The 18,701-nt window shown below is 42.2% G+C and overlaps 2 protein-coding genes across 4 annotated transcripts in view; one reads left to right on the top strand and one right to left on the bottom strand.

The window, feature by feature from the left end:
• Nucleotides 1-287: 287 nt before the first annotated feature.
• Nucleotides 288-10,842, bottom strand: naa40 (N-alpha-acetyltransferase 40, NatD catalytic subunit). 2 transcript variants are annotated; one of them, XM_048525009.1, is made up of 8 exons: nucleotides 10,407-10,842; nucleotides 9,955-10,050; nucleotides 7,422-7,474; nucleotides 4,903-4,998; nucleotides 3,992-4,153; nucleotides 3,379-3,462; nucleotides 2,816-2,893; nucleotides 288-1,645 (listed from the first exon to the last, which is right to left on the bottom strand). In XM_048525009.1, exons 1-8 carry the CDS (start codon nucleotides 10,410-10,412, stop codon nucleotides 1,504-1,506), a joined length of 717 nt encoding a protein of 238 aa, XP_048380966.1. In that variant the 5' UTR covers nucleotides 10,413-10,842; the 3' UTR covers nucleotides 288-1,503. The 2 variants fall into 2 exon arrangements, with proteins under 2 accessions (XP_048380966.1, XP_048380967.1); XM_048525010.1 differs by lacking the exons at nucleotides 288-1,645; nucleotides 2,816-2,893 and having other exon boundaries at nucleotides 3,790-4,153.
• Nucleotides 10,463-18,701, top strand: part of rcor2 (REST corepressor 2) — a 76,213-nt gene continuing 67,974 nt past the window's right edge. For both annotated transcript variants that reach the window (XM_048525008.1, XM_048525006.2), the window contains exon 1: nucleotides 10,463-10,544. The gene's annotated coding sequence lies outside the window, so the exon portion shown is untranslated. The remainder of the gene's footprint in view (nucleotides 10,545-18,701) is intronic.

The following is an 18,701-nucleotide window of genomic DNA, read 5'->3' as shown; positions in this document are numbered from 1 at the left end:
GGGCTGAATGCCTCAAACCTCTGTTCCCAACATTCCTAAAACTGATGTCTCAGCTCAAAGAGCCCAGGCCAAAGACAAGATCTGCCATTTTCTGGACTTCAGATGCTTCAACATAACATTTATTGCTGTGGGGTCAGCTTGTGTTCGGGTTGCTGTTTTTCACTTTGCTGGTGAAAAACTGCTACAAGTCAACTGTTACAGACACAAGGAAACTACCTGCTTCCTTTGTTAGAAAAAAAACAGAAACTGAGGGCAAGAAATAATAGGGAACAAACGAGAGAGAAAACAACAGTTAAAAAAATTTATTCAATAATTATATTTTTAAAAGAAACAAGGCCCACAACCCCATGGTACAAATAATTTAAGTCTGGATGTGTCCTATATCAAGGACCAACTCCTTATATGCAAAGTTCAGTTAAACAGGATTCAAAAACGAAGAGATAATCAGTGGAAAGCTTGCAAAGTAAGGACAATTGTCGTTTGGATCTCAGTCTCTGGTTCTCTATGTCAAAGACACAAAAGCTCAATGATACTTCAAAAAGATATCCAGGTTCATGTGCACTAGCCGATTGAACAAATGTGGGAGATAGTCATTCGACCCATCTGCAGTACTCAAATCTTTTTGTTGGCCACACACAATCATCAGAGTCCCTGGTAATTTAATCTGTAATTTGGTGCCAGAAGTACTGAACCTGGATACAAAACTAGAAGGACATATTCATTCCTATTTGTGTCATAATCTAGGAATCGGATGATGGGGAGCTATTGCAGACTTCAGGTGAAGAGAATAAGGGATAACTGGACCAACTGAAGATTAGACTCTATTTTAAATGCCACATTTCTGCTGTTACTTCCAATACATGTCACCTCCAGTGACAGCAGGGTGTTACTACCTCGTGACAGGTTTACATAGGTAGTTCCTACAAGTGTGTACAGGGAATTAAAAATGGTAAGTATTCAAAGAATGCTGTTTTATTAAATATATTACTGACATAATGTACGGTATGTCCTCAAATTTGCTGAAATGTAGTTTATTCAAAAACTGAACTTTAGAAAAGTCCACAATTCCATTATTTTTCTGTTCAATATTCTGCTCAGACTCAATTTTTTTTTAATATGCAAAAAAAGTTGTTTCTTAAAAGAAAAAGTTGGAAACAGCCCTTTTGAGACAACAAGGTACAGCTGGAACACAGCAGGCCAAGCAGCATCATAGGAGCAGCCCTTTTACTATTCAAAAAGGAGGAGCTGTCATTTGGCCAGTAAATAGCAAGGTGATTTGGCTCCAAATGGCCAGCTATGGAGTTGCAGGGGCTGGCAATGTGAGCCTGGGTGTTATTCACAGTACGTGTGTTTGGAAAAGAAACCTTTCAAGCAAAGTTTTCTCCAACAATTTAAGACTGTGATAGCTTGTACACTGAACACTCACTCAGTTTCCATTTCATAGGCATTATGAATCTGTTTGGAAGGGAAATTTTGGAGGGGTGGGGGCTCACTGTTGATCCTTCAATGACAGCATCCTCCACAGTATGGACTGCCATGTGGATGTGGGTGCTCCCCATATTTGGTTCTCCGGCTCAGTATCTCGTAGGAGCAGTCATCTCCACAGCACCCGGAGACGCTGGGAGATGACTCGTCAATATCGAACCTGTGGATCGAAAGGTCAGTAAAGTCAAACACAGCAGTAACAGTTTAATTTGCGATGTCTTGAGGCTGAAGGCTCCTTTGCTACTTTGCAATCTTACAGTAAAAGGGAGGCAGTGGCCTCAGGTATTATTACTGGACTATTAATCCAGAGAGTGCGATAATGTCCTGGGGACCCAGGTTCGAATCCCACCACACTGATGTAATTTGAATTGAGTGAATTGAGTGAGTAAATAAGAGTCTCATGATGACCATGAATTGATTGTCGATTGTTGCAAAAACCCATCTGGTTCACCAGTATTCTCTGGGAAAGAAACTGTCATCCTTACCTGATCTGGCCTACGTAGGACTCCAGACACCAAGCAAGGTGGTTGACTCTGAAAGCTAGGGATGGGCAACAAATGCTGTCCCAGCCAGCGATGCTCTCATCCCATGAATCAATAAAGCAAAACAAACGAACAATCAGGATCTCTGGATGGCTGTCCTACCAAAGTCAAACTGCACTAATGTTAAGTACCCAAGATTGTAGTCCAATCCAAGACATTTTTGCCTAACATGTTGAATTTAATGCTGATTTTCACATCTCAAAACTCAGATTTGCAACAATGTTGACAAGGACATATTTAGCTCCTCCTTTACCTGTCCTGAAAAATGAGGATACTGAGTTTCAACCATACAGCATGGGACTGGAATCAATGTCAGCCAGACCAGATAAGGAAAAGACTTATTTCCATCGCATCTTTCAAACTTCAGGATATTCCAAAGTGTTTCACAGCCAACTAAGCTCTTTTGAAGCATAGTTCCTTTTGCAGTTCCTACACTGCAATAGTCAATTTGCATACAGTGAGTTCCCAAAAATCAGCAGAAATTGTTGGAAAATCTCAGCAGGTCTGGCAGTATCTATGGAAAGATAGAAGAATTAATGTTTCAGGTCCAGTGACTCTTCTGATTTCCAGCATCAGCATTTCTTTATCTTTTCTTCCCCTAAAAATGAGCAATTAGGTAATAACCAGACAATGTGTTTTTAGTTCTTAGTTGATAGGTAAGTACTACCTACAGGACACTGAGAACACTGGAGTGTGATAGATAGTGTTTACATGCATGCAAGTGCATGTATTCTCATTGATGTGTCCTCAGACATCCCTGTAATAATACACCCCAGATCACCACTTACTGCATTGCCTCTTTGAAGAACTGATATGCTCCATGGTTGTGCTTAAATACTGTTAACATCACTTTCTTCATCTGTGTACTGCAGAAAGAGCACAGAACAAAAGTCAATCTCAGCCCACTGTACAGACTGAAGCTGCCCTTATTTTCTGATCACTTTCTGACACACTGCTAACTGGGTGGCACAGGGTCTCCCCGTGCAATCCTGCCAGGTTCTTTTCCAATCTTGCCAGCCAAATCCCTCTGCTCACAGGGGGAAACCTGTTGGGAGAGGTGATGGAGACATTGTGACTGGAAACTACAGGTTCTTGAATATACAGAGAAACAATGCCAGCTCAGAACAATTTGTTCCACAACTAAACACAATCTCCACCTTGGACTGAGGTAGAGAATGTGAGCAGAGGATGGGGGAAATGCTTTTTCTCCCCCAAGAACATTGTCTGACAATGGCTCATACACCAATAATCGTCCACTGAGTACAGCACTGGAAGATAGCCAGCATTCGGGAGAGACCAAGAGAATGGGGAAGCAAATTTACTATCTCCATAATATCCATAACCTCTTTACCTGTTTGCTAAAAGCTGTAGAATCTGCATTAAGAATTTGCCCAGCCCTTTCCTCCTCACCCGACTCTCCAGCTGAACCTCATAACTGCAACACAAGACAAACCTGTCAGGTTATTATACAGAGTTGACACTGACTTTACAACACATTCATCCCATTTCCAGAGATTCCCCGTCTCAACTAGAAATGTTTGATGGGACAGTGTGCAGGGAGCTTTACTCTGTATCTAGCTGTGGGCCAGGATCAACAGTTGGCCATCATGCGCCCCTCTACTTATCAAACAAGGTTTCAAAACTCGCCATCAATGTCTGCACACGATGAATGTGGCACATGAATGAGTTAGGGAGGATGGCTCCCAAGGTTGGTGGAGGGTACAGAGAACAGAACACTCACTGTGATGGAAAGCTGAGTCACCTTAAATCACAGTCAGTCAGGTCATTTCCGTGCCACAGACTCCGTGGGCACCAATACTTTGCTTCCCGTCACCAGCAGTTTTACATCAGGAGGTCGCCATTGGCCTCGCCACCTATGTGCGGCCACCCTTCCCGCCAAGCCTTGTGCACGATTGGAGCTGCCACCCTCTGCGGGGGAACCATTAAGTATAACGCAAGAATACCAGTACAGTACTTCCTCCCCACACTCCACATCAAATCGGAAATGTGAGAAAGCTGTGGGCACCGCACTGTCTCCTTCCCGTGCAACCAGGTACCACGCTCGTTCATCTGTCATCTCCTCCTTTTTCTCTCGATCCTTCCAGCCCCACTCACTTTGCTCGTACCTGCCAGTAGAGAGTGAAAAGTTGAAGCAATCTGCAAAACTTTTGGTGTATCTGCCTTGGGCAACAAACCCCATCCCCAGCTCAACCACACCTGCCTTCTCACACCCAGGATCCTATCCTGTTACTGCTATTAACTCCCCATGACATCATTGCCTTTAGCCCTCTTCACAAGAAACACTCAGAAGGAGCAGTGACTTAGGCGAGAAAGAATACAACTCCACTGCTAAAGGTAGCACAAACACCACAAAGTTGGCACCTTTGAGTCTCATTCCAGTCACTAGTGCACATATTGCAAACCAGCATTTCTGATGCCAGTTTTGAGATAGTACTGCATTGTCAGAGGCACCATCTTCCAGACAACACATTCAGATCTTGTTTCTTTTCAAAGGTGGGCATAAAGCATCCAACTGCCATTACTGGAAAAGTGAAGGGAGGACTTCTTCTAAGTGTCTTAGGGCCAATATGAATTAGTTAATGTCAGTACAGAGGATTTGAGATCCTGGTCTACGAACAGTGTAACAGAGGCTATGCCTTGGCTCTCCAATCAATGTTAGTTTCAAATACAGACGCACAATAACTTTCTGTAATTATACATCACTAAACTCAACCATCAGGCACCCACCTAATCCTGCCAAGTCAGTGCTTAATTACTGTGGGGTGGCATGGAAAGTATTACCTACAGTTCCTCTGATATATCCACTTTCTATTCCCTCATCCAGTGGAGCACCAATCCCCTGTGGCTCACTCACATGGTCTGCATGTTGGTCTTGGTCAGTTCCACTGCCCAGTCCACAGTGCTGGGGTCCAAGTCTGTTACTCTTTTGCACTCTATCACTATGTTCATTCTAGGTAAAAGAAAGAGATTGAGATGTACAGTACAATCTCGTAGCCAAATCTGAGATGCACCTGTAGGATGACCTAGATTGGGACCTGAATATTGAAAAGTATGCAACATTAAGGAAGGACAGGAAACTAGGAGAGGATGGGGGAGTGGCTCTGGTGATCGAAGATGAAATTAGTACAGTCGAAAGGGATGACCTAAATTCAGGAAAGCCGGATGTAGAAGCAGTAGAGATGAGGAACGGGAAAGGAACAAGGTCACTTGTGGGATTTGAATATAGGCCCCCTAACAGTAATCACTTGGTAGGGCAGGGTATCAAGAAAGAAATATTGGAAGCTTGTCAATAAAGAGTGAGCAATTATCAGGGGAGATTTTAATATACATTCACACTGAAAAAATTAGATTGTTTAAAGTAGTTTAGATGATGTTTTTAGAATAGTTTCCTAGACCAACATGTTATGGTACCAAAAACAAAGTTGCTGGAAAAGCTCAGCAGGTCTGGCAGCATTCGTGAAGGAAAAACAGAGTTAACGTTTTGGGTCCAGTGACCCTTCCTCTGAACTGATGTGACCGTGAAAAAGTCAGTTTATATGCAGAAAATAGGGGAGGGGGATGGGGTAGGGAGTTACCAACTTTTTGTCTGTCCAACTGATCTTCTCTCTCTTTAGGTTCTATCCTATTGTTTACTGCCTACGCCAACCCCTCCCCTTTATTCTTTTTAGTTCTTGATTTACAGCATTCGCAGTTCTTTCAATTTTTATTATGTTATGGTACCAACCAGACAGCTTTCGATACCAGACTTGATTTTGACTGGAGATAGGATACTTACTGACCTCTGTGAAAGTGCATTTGGATAGCACAGGGTAGGTGGGGGTTTTGGTGGGATGCTGTTCGGAGGGTCAGTGCAGACTCAATGGGCCTAATGGCCTCTTTCTCTACTGTGAAGTTTCTATGAAAAATAGCTAATATAATTCCTTTATTCCAAAAGGGAGGGAGCAGGGGAAAATAAGTGTCAGGAAACTACAGGCCAGTTAGTTTATTATCCATAAAAGGAAAATGTTAGAAACTTATTAAAATGTTATAATTGGACAGTTGGATGACTTCAAGGCATTCAGACAGAGCCAAAATGGTTTGTCAAAGGGAGAATGATTTGGATAAAGGGACGAAAGGTCTGATACTAAAATTTGCAGGTGACACAAAGCTAGGTAGGAAAGTGAGTTGTGAAGAGGACACAGAGCTGACAATGTGATAGAGACAAGTTAAATGAGTGGGCAGTGATCTGACAAATAGAAGACAATGTGGGAAAGTGTGAAATTGTCCACTTTGGTACAAAGAATAAAAAAGAAATACTATCTAAATGTTGAGAGGTTGCATAACTCAGATGCAGGAATCTGGGCGTCTTGGTGCATGAATCATGGAAGATTAGTATGTAGATACAGCAAGTAATAGGAAAGCTAATAAAATGTTATAGTCTACTGTGAGGGGAATTGAATGCAAGAGTAGTAGGGCATTGGTGAGATCACCTCTGGAGTACTGGTCACAACACTTACAGAAAGATGTTAATGTATTGGAAGCAGTTCAAGGAAGGTTCTACAGACTAATACCTGCATTGAACAGACAGCCTTATGAGAAAACGCTAGACTTCTGGAGTTTAGAAACAGCATAGGTGACTATATTGAAACATACAAGATCCTGAGGGCACTTGACTGAGTGGACATGGTAAGGATGTTTCCTTTTGTGGGAGTCATTTATTTAACACAAATCACAGAATCCTACGGTACTGATGAGGAAACTTTTTTTCCTGTTAGAGGATCTTTTGAATTCCTTTTCTCAAAAGGCATCAGAAACAGAATCTTTAAGGCAGAGGTAGACAGATTCTTGGTTACAAAGGGAATGAAAGATTATTGTGGATATACAGGATTGTAGGGTTAGATCAACCATGATCTTAATAATTGGCAGAACAGGGTCAAAGGGCTGAGTGGCCTATTCTTGTTCCTTGTTCAGACGTGTGCTGAAAGGATGTTTTGTTTTGTGGAAGAAACTAGAACCATTCGAAAGTTTCGTAAGAGATCTTTGTTTCAAGACAGAGTTCAGATTTTTTTTTCTGAAAGTCGACAGGAATTCTCTTCCACAGGAGGAAACGGAAGCTGTAACTGAATTTAGTCTAGGCTGAGTGGAGTAGATTTTTGAGTGATAAGGGAGTCAAGGGTTGGTGAGGAGCAGGTTTGGGGCAGGTAGAGAGGTGGAATGACCATGACCAGGTGAGTCAATATTTTATTGGATGGCCAAGCAGCTTGAAGGGCTGAATGATCCATTCCTGCTGCCAAGTCCAATGTCCCTAGTCCTAGAGTAGGAGGAGAGATGATGCATGATGTAACATGTTAACAAACCAAGGTGAGGGAAGTTACAAAAAAAAACGACACTTACCCATTTCTGTCATATTTTTTGAAGGCAGGAAAAGATGCTAATGGATCATCAATCTTAAAATGCAAAAGACAGAAAGAAAAATTGCCTTTAATTTAAATTTCTTTAAACAACACAAGTCCAAAATAGTTTGCTCTCTGATGAAGGGTCTAGGCCCGAAACATCAGCTTTTGTGCTCCTGAGATGCTGCTGGGCCTGCTGTGTTCATCCAGCCTCACATTTTATTATCTTGGATTCTCCAGCATCTGCAGTTCCCATTATCACTGATCCAAAATAGTTTGAATGCCGACTGTGAAGTAAAATCAGAAAATTCTAGAAATATTTAGCAGATGTGGCAGCTAGTGAGAGAAACAGTTAATGTTTCAGGCCTGCAACCAACATTCTGATGAAAGTTTATGACCCAAACTTCAGCCACACCACATCTCAAGTAAACACTCTCAAGCATGTTCAGTAGCAACATTGATTGAATTGTAATCAGGTAGCCTCGTGGCTTTCCCCTCCCAGTCCTAGAACCAAAACATGTACTTCAAAACAGAAATACACTTAGAGAAGCTTGCAGTCTGGCCTCTCCTTTGCTTCCCCCGTATGCACGGGAGCTGGGTAAATCTTGGACAAATTACTCTAGCAATTCATTTCTGGCAGCACTTGGCAATGGAGGGGCATGGATGCTGCTGGAGGTTTACTCAACTGAAACAATAACTTGTTTGTTCATTCGTCAGATACTGACTGACCTTCATAGCCACCATCCACCTGACGGATCTGTGTCGACATGTTGAGATCTGAAATAACCATGATCCCTCCAGCAGTTCCACTTGTGACTGGATCTGGACTGTGAATGAGTGAGTGAGAACAAGTGCTAAGAGGCCTCAGGGTCAACCAGGATAGATTCCATAGTTGAACAACCAAATAAGCACCCACACGAAGAACAAGGATTTTGGGTGAAGGACCAGGGCGCAAGTCTTCATTTCCCAGGGCATCAACTGCTGCCCTCAGGAGACAAGGGAATATGAAATATCAAATAATCTGGGGCACAGTAAAGCAGATTATGACTCACTAGGCCATGTAGTACCCAGTAACCTCAGCTACAGAATGCCACCGGGATCAGTGCTGGGACTGCAATTATTTATAATTTGCATGGGTGATTTAGAGTTAGGGATCATGTGCAGTGTGTAAAGTTTGCAGATGACACGAGGTGAATGGTAGAGCAAAGTGTACAAAGGTCTCTGAAACAAGGAAGCAAATTGTTTAAGCGAGTGGGCGAAGGTCTGACAGATGGATTTCAACGTTGATAAATGTGAAAGCATCCATTTTGGTAGGAATAACAGTAGAAGAGACTGTTACTTGAATGGTAAAAAATTGCAGCATGCTGCTGTGCAAAGGAACCTGTGTATCCTTGTGTACGAACCACAGAAGGTTGGTTTGCAGGTACGACAGGTAATTAAGGCAAATGGAATTTTGTCCTTCACTGCTACAGGGATCAAGTTTAAAAACAGGGAGGTTACGCTGCAGCTGTACAGGGTGCTGGTGAGGCCACACCTGGAGTACTATGTACAGTTTAGATCTCCTTACTTGAGAAAGGATGTATTTGGCATTGAAGGGGGTGCAGAGGAGATTCAATAGGTTGAGTCTGGTTCGACAAGGTTAGTTTATGTGGGGAGGATGAGCAGACTGGGATTATATTGATTGGAATTTTGAAGAATTGGGGGGACCTTATAGAAATGTAAAATTACAAAGGGAATAGATAAAATAAAAGCAGGGAGAGTGAAAGTAGAACAAGACAGCATAGCCTCACAATTAAGGGGACCAGATTTAGGACTGAATTGAGGTGGAACTCCCTCACTAAAAGGATTGAGAATCTGTGGAATTCCCTACCCAGTGAAGTAGTTTAGGCTTCCTTGTTGATTGTTTTTAAAGCCAAGGTAGATAATTTTTTGAATAGTAAAGGAATTAAGGGTTATGGTGAGAGTGCGTGTAAGTGGAACTGAGACAATGAAAAGATCAGCCATGATCTTATTGAATGGCAGAGCAGGCTCGAAGGCCAAATGGCCTACTCCTTCTGGTTCTTATGTTCTTAATGGAGTTCACACCGATGGAGCTGACATGTGGTTCAGGGGTCCCAATCTCAACACCACCCCTTCCCAAATCTGGCCTACTCTTCTCCAATGAAGCAGATCCCAAATCCTAAACCTCATCCCCAACAACTTCCAACTGATCTCCATGTTCCCCTCCCACCCTACTGAACTTGCAGCCCCTCACCCAAACCTTAACATCTAAGTCTGTAAATCTACTCCCATCTGCTCACCCCTTAGCCTATCCCTCTGAATACCAAGTGTTCCCCCCTGGACAGCAACCTCTCAAGACACCTTTCCTGCAAACTCCACCTCCCCAGAACCCAGACCGCCACACTCATTCCCAGCCTGCTCAACCCTTCGCCAACTCTCACTCCAGCTTCTCTTCCACCAAACGTCTGTGGGCACCCCCTCCTGCCTGCTGATTCTCTCATTTTCTCCCTATCACCATCCCTAGACTATTTTACCTTGTTTGCCGTTTCCACTTTTGCACAGACAGCATCCATTGCTGCTCTCTCCTCTAGTCTTCTTTGCTTCTTCTCCTTGGCTTTGGATGACTTTCTCTAGAGAATAAATATCTATATCACAGATCATTTCTCAGGAAAGCAGATAATAATCAGTCAGGACCAACCACCCGCATTAGCAGTAAATACCCGAGACATTACATAAATCGGCGTCATGGGTCCTGTCTCTGCAAATAACCCTTCAGCGAACTCCCAGCACAGCTTCTCCCCATTACACCCCCTTTTCCCTCGCTGCCACGACCTCAATCTTTCCATCTCCAACCAAAGCCACCTTCCCCCCCCCCAATCTTTCCTTCTCCGCCAAAGCCACCCCCCGAATCTTTCCTTGACCCTGACTACTCTCATTCTCCTCTTCCCTCACACCCTTTCTTTCTCTTTCTCAATCTCTCCCTCACCCCCATGTTGCTCCTGATGCCGCTGTTCGGAATCAGACGGAAACCAGAGTTGTCCCCTTCCGGTCCGTCCCTTTACACCTTCCGCCCGGTCCCGGGAGCGGCCAGGGGTTGTGGAGTCGTTAATTCGGACGTTGGCAGGTAACCGCGTATATTGGAGCATTTGGTAGCTTCAGAAGGCTCCGGAGTCAGTTATTCACTGAGTTCGAGCGCTCTTCAACCTGAATAATCCACTACTTCCTACTGGTTAGCTTTGCTCGCTTGCTCTTCTCGAATTTCCAGCGCAGAAATAGACCAATCCGCCGACCATTAGTTCTGCCCCATTGCTCCCTAACACCCTTCATTTGTTCAACCAGATTTTTCTTGCAAGAGAACAACACGATTCACATCGACCCCTTCCATTGTGAGCGAGTTCCACATTCCGCTCTTTAGGCGAAGACGTTTCTCCTCAATCCCGTATTTGACTTGCCGTGACTGCTTTCCCCCGCCCCCCGCTTTCTCTGTGTATAAAAACACATAACTTTAAAGATCTGTTAGTGATCGTTCTTCACCTGAGAAAGGAGAGACAGGTTCTCACGCAGCCTCCCCCCACAAAGGATTTACATTACGCATGTTTGTAAAAATACATTACAAATCATTTTGGCTCGAAAAGTAGAGTGCAGTGAGATTCAACCAGTCTCTAAACAGCATGTTCCTTCTCGAGTGCCTCAACAGAATTGTTATAATCTTGAATGAAACAAAGAATTGGGGATAAAACACCGAACAAAAATAAAGTTGTTGATAAAGCTCAGCGGATCTGGCAGCATCTGTGAAGGAGAAAACAGACTTAACGTTTCGGGTCCGCTGACCCTTCCTCAGATCTGCATCCGCAGTTCTTTCGCTATTTTTAAAAATAAAAGAACTGGGGATGCTGGAGATCTGAAACAAAAACAGAAAATGTTGGTGAAAGTCAGCAGGTCTGGCAGCATCTGGTTGAAGAAAGAAAGCGGAGTTAACGTTTCAAACCTGGTGACTGTTTATCACAACTGTTAACAGCTAAGGTCTTTTCCTTAGGATAGGGGAGTTCAAAACCAGAAGGCATATTTTTAAGGTGAGGAGAAAGATTTAAAATGGACCTGAGGGGTAACTTTTTCCACTCAAAGGATGGTTTGTATGTGGAATGAAATGCCAGAGTAAGTGGTAAATGCAGGTACAGTTACATTTAAAAGACATTTGGATAAATACCCATGAATAGGAAAGGTTTGGATATGGGTCAAATGGGACTGGTTTAGTCTGGGAAACTTGGTCAGCATAGACGAGTTGGACCATTTCCTACCACAATATGACTGAGAGATAGGTGGAGATGAAGCCCAGAGAGATATATGAAAGTGGTAGTCAGATAAGGGGAATTATTGATTGACATTAGGCCATTACAGAGGAGAAGCTGAATAATTGATAACGAGAGCTGAAAATGAGGAAAGAATGGGTAGGCTGTGATGAAAGCAACCATGATATGTGGTAATAAGAGTAAAAGTGGGTGATAATGAAGTGGTTTTGCTGAAAGCAACCCTTGTAATGATAGGAACAAGATGTGGAGGTGGCTAAAAAAACATGTAAGGGCAGAATTAGGCTCTAAGGTTCTTGAACTTGATGTTGAGCCCTAGAGGCTGCAGTGTTCCAACCAGAAAATGAGATCCTGTTTTTTGAACTTGCACTGAGGATTGCTGGAACACGCAGGTTTGCAACAGAGATGTTGGTGTGGGAACAGGATGATGTGTTGAAGTGGCAGGTAACTGGAAGATTGGGTCCATTTTTGCAGACAGGATGTAGGAGTTCTACAAAGTGGTTGCCCAGTCTTTGATCCCTCTTTCCTGGTGTAGAGCATAGTACTATAAACAGCAACTACAATAGACTAGATTGAATGAAATGCTGGTAAATCGCTGCTTCATCTGAAGGTAGGTCTGTGATAGTGAAGAGGGAAAAGGTAAATAGGCAAGTGTTACACCTCCTGCACTTGCACAGGAAGGCCCTCTGGGGGTGTGGGCAAGTAATAGGAACAGAAGAGGAGTGGATAAGGATGTCCTGGATGGAATGGTCCCTTCAAAATGCCGACATAGGAGGTGAAGGGATTTTGTGTCCAGTTGTGAAATTCTGCTGGAGGTGATAGAAATGGCAGCTTATGATCCTTTAGATGTGGAGAATGGTGGGGTGATAAGTGAAGACAATGGGGTCTTTGTTGTTGTTGTGGAAGGAAAGAGAAGGGATGAAAGTGGAAATGCAGGAGATGGTTGACACAGATCCGTCACAGCCAACCCTTCTTTCCTACTCTCAGCTGTCATCATCATTTATTCATATTTTGTCTGTCCTGGCCTACTATCAATAATTCATTATCTCCCTTCAGAATAAATATACCAATTTCCTCACAGCTATCAGTTCTGATGGAGAGACACTGGACTCAAAATGTTAACTCTGCTTTCTTCCCACAAATGCTGCCAGATGAGCTGAGTATCACCATAATTTCTGTTTTTGTTTGTAATAGTCTTGGTATTTATAGTAGACATTCCATAAGCATGCTTACCTTGTTTAAAATTTCACCTTTCATTCCCAGTACCATCCTTGTAAATATTTTTAATCTTCCCCTGTACTTCTATAGCACTTGCATTAAAGGATGACCAGGACTGTATACAGAATATCATTCCAACTGTGCATATCTCATCTACTTTTCGATTCTATCCATCCAGAAATTAGCCACAGAGCTTGATTTTTTTCTTCCCTTTAAGGGACTCAAATTCTGACATCATCCTCAAATTTAGCAACCATGATTTAGACTTCTGAATCAAAAATAATCATATGTATTACAAACAATAATGGCCTTGAGGGAATCCAGTTGTCATTCTGAATAGCTACCTTGCCGCGACTTCACATGCTTGGACCATGTTCATTTTTCTTAATTGTGTGGTAATCAGGAACAGGTGGAGGTTGTTCAGTTCCTTAAGTATGTATCACCATTTAATGAGATCACTGTGATCAGCAATCTCATCCCATATTCCCCACCATTGCCCCATATCCTTAATATTTTTGGTAAACAAAATATCTATCAATTTACATTTTCAGTTTAGATGGCAATTAGTAATATAGATTACATTTGTTGCATTACCACTATCTCCCTTTTGTTATCTCTTCAAAGAATTCAATAGTATTGAATGGAAGAGTCCTGGCCTTTGAAAATCTTGGTTTAGATACTTCTGGCATTTTTCTTTAGCAGGGATTCCATTATATTTCCTATCGTCAATGTTTAAGCTGACTGCTTAATTGTTAGTATATTCAGTCTTAAATATGATGACAGAAGTCACATGACACCAGATCATAGTCCAATGGATTCATTTGAAATCACAAGCTTTCAGAGCGCTTCTACATTTCTTCTCCAGATACTTTTAAAATTCATAAATGCTATCTATTGAGACCCAGGTCTTATCTTTGATTACTTTAATATTTTTCTTATTTTAAGTAGCCTAATCTCATTTTCTGATGTCATGTCCTCCTGAACCATCTCTTAAAAATTTATAAAAACTTCTTTTATAGTGAGCAAATATTGCATGCCTGGAAGTTACTGTTGAAAGCAGCCTTCGTGATTTAGTGCAGTACATCTTCTAGATTGTTCTCACTGATGCCACTGTGTTTTGATGGTGAAACAAGTGCATGTTAAAGGTGGTGAATGGGTTGTCAGTCAAGTAGGCTGAGCTCTTTGAGTGGTGTAGAAGTTAACAGTCATGCTGGCAAGTTGAGAGTATTTCTTTGTGTTCCTGATTTCTGAGCTGAGGATGGTGGACAGAATGGGATGTGAGTTACTTGCTGCAGGATTCCTAACCTCTGACGTCCACTTTTAGCCACAATATTTACATGGCAGGATCAGTTTCTGTTCAGTGATGAGCCCTTGAATGTTGGTGCTAGGGGGTGTATGAATTGTAATGTAGGTAAAATATTAAGGGAAAGTGGTAAGAATCTCTGTTATTGAAATGGTCATTGCTTGAGACTTGTGTGTCATGCACATTACTTCCCGGTTCAAAGTTTTGGCAAAGTTCTGCAGCTTGGGTTGTGGGTAAAGTTGTTGACCTGCTCGCCGAGCTGGCTTGTTCTGGTTCAGACATTTCGTCATCAGTGTAGCCCCCAATGAAGTAGTGTTATTGTACTCTGCTTGGAACTTATGCTGTTTGGTCCATTATGGTGAGTAGTGTTATTTCCGGTTTTGATTCTGTATGGGTTGTATGTGAGGTCCAATTATTTTTTTTTTGTGTTTGTTGATTTCATTACGGGTGGAAAACCATGCTTCTAAGAATTCCGGTGTGTCTGTGTTTGGCTTGGTTGACTATGGTTACCTTGTCCCGGTTAAACTGATAGCCTTCATTACTTTCCAGTTGATAGGCCAATTCTGGAAACTGTCTGAACATTTGAACACAGACTGCTTCAGTATCTGAGAAATTGCAAGTAATGCTGAATGTCGTGCAAACATCAGTGATCATCCCACTTCTGACGTTATGTTGGAGGCAACGTCACTGATGAAGCAACTGAAGATGCCTGGGCCTAGGGCAATGACCTAGGGGAATTCTTGCAGTGATGTCCAGGAATTTAAATGATTGACTTCTAAAAAAGAGATGGTGGCATAATAGTAATATAATTGGACTGGGTAATGCAGAAAACCGTCTGAATCATAAATGTCCTTCAGTGAAGAAAAACTGCCATCCTTACCTGGCCTAGTCTACATGTGACCCCAGACCCAGAGCATTGTGGTTGACTCTTAGCTAGCCTATGGATGGGGGCAATAAACGCTGGCCTAGCCAATGATGCCCACATCCATGAATGAATTTAAAAAAGGCATAGCCATCTTCCTTTGTGCTAGGTATGACCCAAACCAATGTAGAATATCTCTCAATGGCTGTACCAGATAAGGGCGTCCTTACCTAAATTCCCTTCCCTAAAGGGCGTTAGTGAACCAGATGGGTTTTCCTGACAATCACAACATGGAGTATACCATGGACTTTTCATTCCAGATTTTTAGTGAATTCAAATACCACAAACTGCCACAATTTGAACCTGGGTTCCCAGAACTTTACCTGGGTCTCTGATAAATACAAAAACAGGACTTGCTGGAGAGCCTTTTACGTACTAGAGAAGAATCACTGGACCTGAAAGGTTGGGTCTGCTTTCTCTCCACAGATGCTACGAGACTGTTGAGAGGTTCTCCAGCAATTTGTTTTTTGGTTCAGATTTCCAGCTCCACAGTTTTTTATTTTTTGTTCTCTGGATTAATAATAGTGCCATTAGGGAATGAAAGTTGTGATGAGGCTTCAAGGGGTTTTGGACAGGATCAGTGAGTGGACAAGAATATGGCAAATGGGATATAATGTGGAAAAAGGTGAGGTTATCAACTTTGGTCGAAGAAACACAAATGCCTTGTACTTTTAAAATGAGTATTTAGGAAGTATTGATGTCTAAAATGATGTGGATGTCATCTTTAATGAGTCACGAAAGTTAACATTCAGGTGCAGGAAACATTAAGGAAGGCAAAAGAGTATATTGGACTACATCACAAGGTTATTTGAGTATTGGAGTCAAGGTAACTAACTGCAATTGCATAGATCCTTGGTGAGACCGCACCTGAGTATTGCATACTGTTCTAGTTTCCTTGCCGAAGGAAGGATATTCTTGCCATAGCATGAATGCAACCTGAGTTTCCCTGGGATGCTGGTACTCTACAGGTCCAACGTCCTTAATAGTATACTATGGTGTTTTGCGGAAAGAAGCAATGCCATAGAAACTTACAAAATTCTTTAGACGTTGAAAGGGTAAATGGAGAAAGGATGTTTTCTTTGGCTGGATGTGTAGACCAGGCGATCATGTCAAATAAGAGGCAGGCCATTTAAGAATGAGATGAGGAGGAGCAATGTCACTCAAAGAGTGATGACTCTTTTTGGAATCCTTTAACTCAGAGGGCTGTGGAAGCACCAACATTCAGTAAGTTCAGACTGATATCGATAGATTTGTGATTTGTAAGGGATGTAGAAAACCCTTGGGAATATGACATCAAGGCAGATAATCAGCCATGATTTAGAATTGCTCAGCAAGCTTGAGGGGCTGAGTGGCTTACTCCTGCTCCTGGTTGTTGGTGGGTATAGCACAGCAGGAAGCAGTTTCTCACAGGAACCTAATTGGCATGTCACCTGTTTCTCATTAAGGTATTTTGTTTAGGATGGTTTCAGAAACGGCAGCATTTTCTTAAATGCATAAATAAATTCTATGGTGCAATCATGTATGTAAGATTCATGGAATCAAAGAATATTAGTGTACAGAAGGAGGCCATTCCACCCATCGTGTATGTCCTTGCTCTTGAAAGAGCTACTGAGCTAGTCCCATTCTCCATCTCTGTCTCCCTACCACTGTCCAAACCCATCACCTCCCCGACACCATCTGGACCATTCCTTCCCTGTCATCATCGAAATTTATCATCTCCCCAACACCATCTAAATCCATCACCGTCCAAACTGGTTGTTCACACGGTTCCAGACTCATCGCCTTCCTGGCACCACCCAATCCCAGTGCCATTCAGACCCTGTGCTGTCCAGATGCTTCGCCTCCCTGGCACCTTCCAAACCCACTGTGTTTCCGTCACTATCCAAATCCGTCACCTCCCCACCACCATCCAAACTTGCTACGTCTTTACCACCATCCAAACCAATCACAATCAAAAACACAAAGGATTACCGGTGTAGGGAAATCTAAGGGACTAAGAGATTCCGGAACTTTAAATCATTGACGTAAGAAATATTAGAAAAATGTAAGGGATTAAAAGGTGACTAGTTCCCATGCCAGATGGCTTACAGCCTAAGGTTTGAAAAGAGGCTGGTGCAGAGAGATACTGCTTCTCATTTTCCAAACTTTCTCAGATTACTGAGCAGTCCCAAGACGAGAATTTAGCAAATGTAACATAACTGTTCAGAAAGGAAGGAAGAAAGAAAACAGGTTCAGACAGGGCAGTTAACTTGATAGCATGTCATCAGAAAACTGATTCTGGACACTTAAGGTGCCATTTCAAAGGTTAGCGTAAAAACTAAAGCTCGTGGTGTGGGGATAACAAAAAAAAATTGATCTGGTGCCACATGCCAGGTTGGTTAGCAAATTAGACATGTTCATGATTGACGGGCCCCTGGCAGCATGGATTAGAAATTGGCTAAAAGAGAGGAAACAGATAGCTACAGATGGGCGTTTCTCAGATTGGAGATTAGTTGAAAGTGGTGATGTATATAAACAATTTGGAAATGGGTGTTGAGAGTAAAATCTAAATGTGCAAATGATATTAAGCTAGACAGAATAGTGAATTGTTAGAGTGATGTTGAATGAATTCAGAGGGATGTTGACAAGTTGGTCAAATAGGCAAACAACTGGCAGATGAGTCTCATTGCAGAGAAATGTGAAGTTATGCATTTTTGGTAGAAGAAACACAGAGACACAGTACAGGCTCAATGATCCAACTTTGAAGGGACTACACCAGCAGAGAGACCTCAGGTTTCATGTGCATGATTCTCTGAAGGTAGCCAGGCAAGTTGAAGCTGTTGTTATGAAGGCAATAGGATTCCTTGGTTTATAAATATCTGCATAGAGTATAAAAGCGAAGAAGTGATGCTATACCTCTACAAATCATTGGGCAGACCACATTTGAAGTATTGTGTTCAGTTTTGGGCACCTTATTCAAGTAAGGATATTAAAGCCTTGGAGAGAGTTTAAAGGAGATTTATTGGAATGATACCAGGAATGAAGGATTTTGGACACGTGATTGGAGAGATTGGATTTATTCTCCTTGGAGCAGATAAGATTAAGAAGTGACTTTACTGAAGTGTCCAAAATTATGAACAATTTTGGCAGGGTAAAGAGGATATTCTGTTAACGCTAGTTAGTATTTCAGTAACTAGGGGTCACAATTTCAAGATTGTCAACAAGGGAGCTAGGAGTGAGATGAGGAGAAACTTCTTTAATCAGAGAGTTGTTAGGATTTGGAATGTGCTGCCTCGTGGAGTGATGGAGACTGATTCCATAGGCAGTTTCAAAAGACAGCTGCATATATATTTGAAAGTGATTAAGTTAGACAGCGACGGAGATAGGGCCAGAGAGTAGGTATAGCTGGGTAGCTCTTTCAGGAACCAATACAGACAAAACAGATCAAATGGCCTCCTTATGCAGTGTAAAATTTGATGATTTGATGTTGGCATGAGTAAAAGACTGATTAGCTAATAGGAAACAGTAATTATACATGGTCATTTTCTAGTC

The sequence above is a fragment of the Stegostoma tigrinum genome, chromosome 42, assembly GCF_030684315.1.
Source record: "Stegostoma tigrinum isolate sSteTig4 chromosome 42, sSteTig4.hap1, whole genome shotgun sequence".
NCBI classification, from domain to species: Eukaryota; Metazoa; Chordata; class Chondrichthyes; order Orectolobiformes; family Stegostomatidae; genus Stegostoma; species Stegostoma tigrinum.
The sequence above is the reverse complement of the archived record's forward strand: the minus strand, read 5'-3'. Positions and strand labels throughout refer to the sequence as shown.

Coding starts and splice junctions, on each gene's coding strand:
- naa40 (XM_048525009.1), bottom strand. Junction 3,463..3,991: donor GGGGAGGAAGTACTGTACTG/GTATTCTTGCGT, acceptor CTTGTGTTGCAG/TTATGAGGTTCAGCTGGAGA. Junction 2,894..3,378: donor CTACAGCTTTTAGCAAACAG/GTAAAGAGGTTA, acceptor CTCTTTCTGCAG/TACACAGATGAAGAAAGTGA.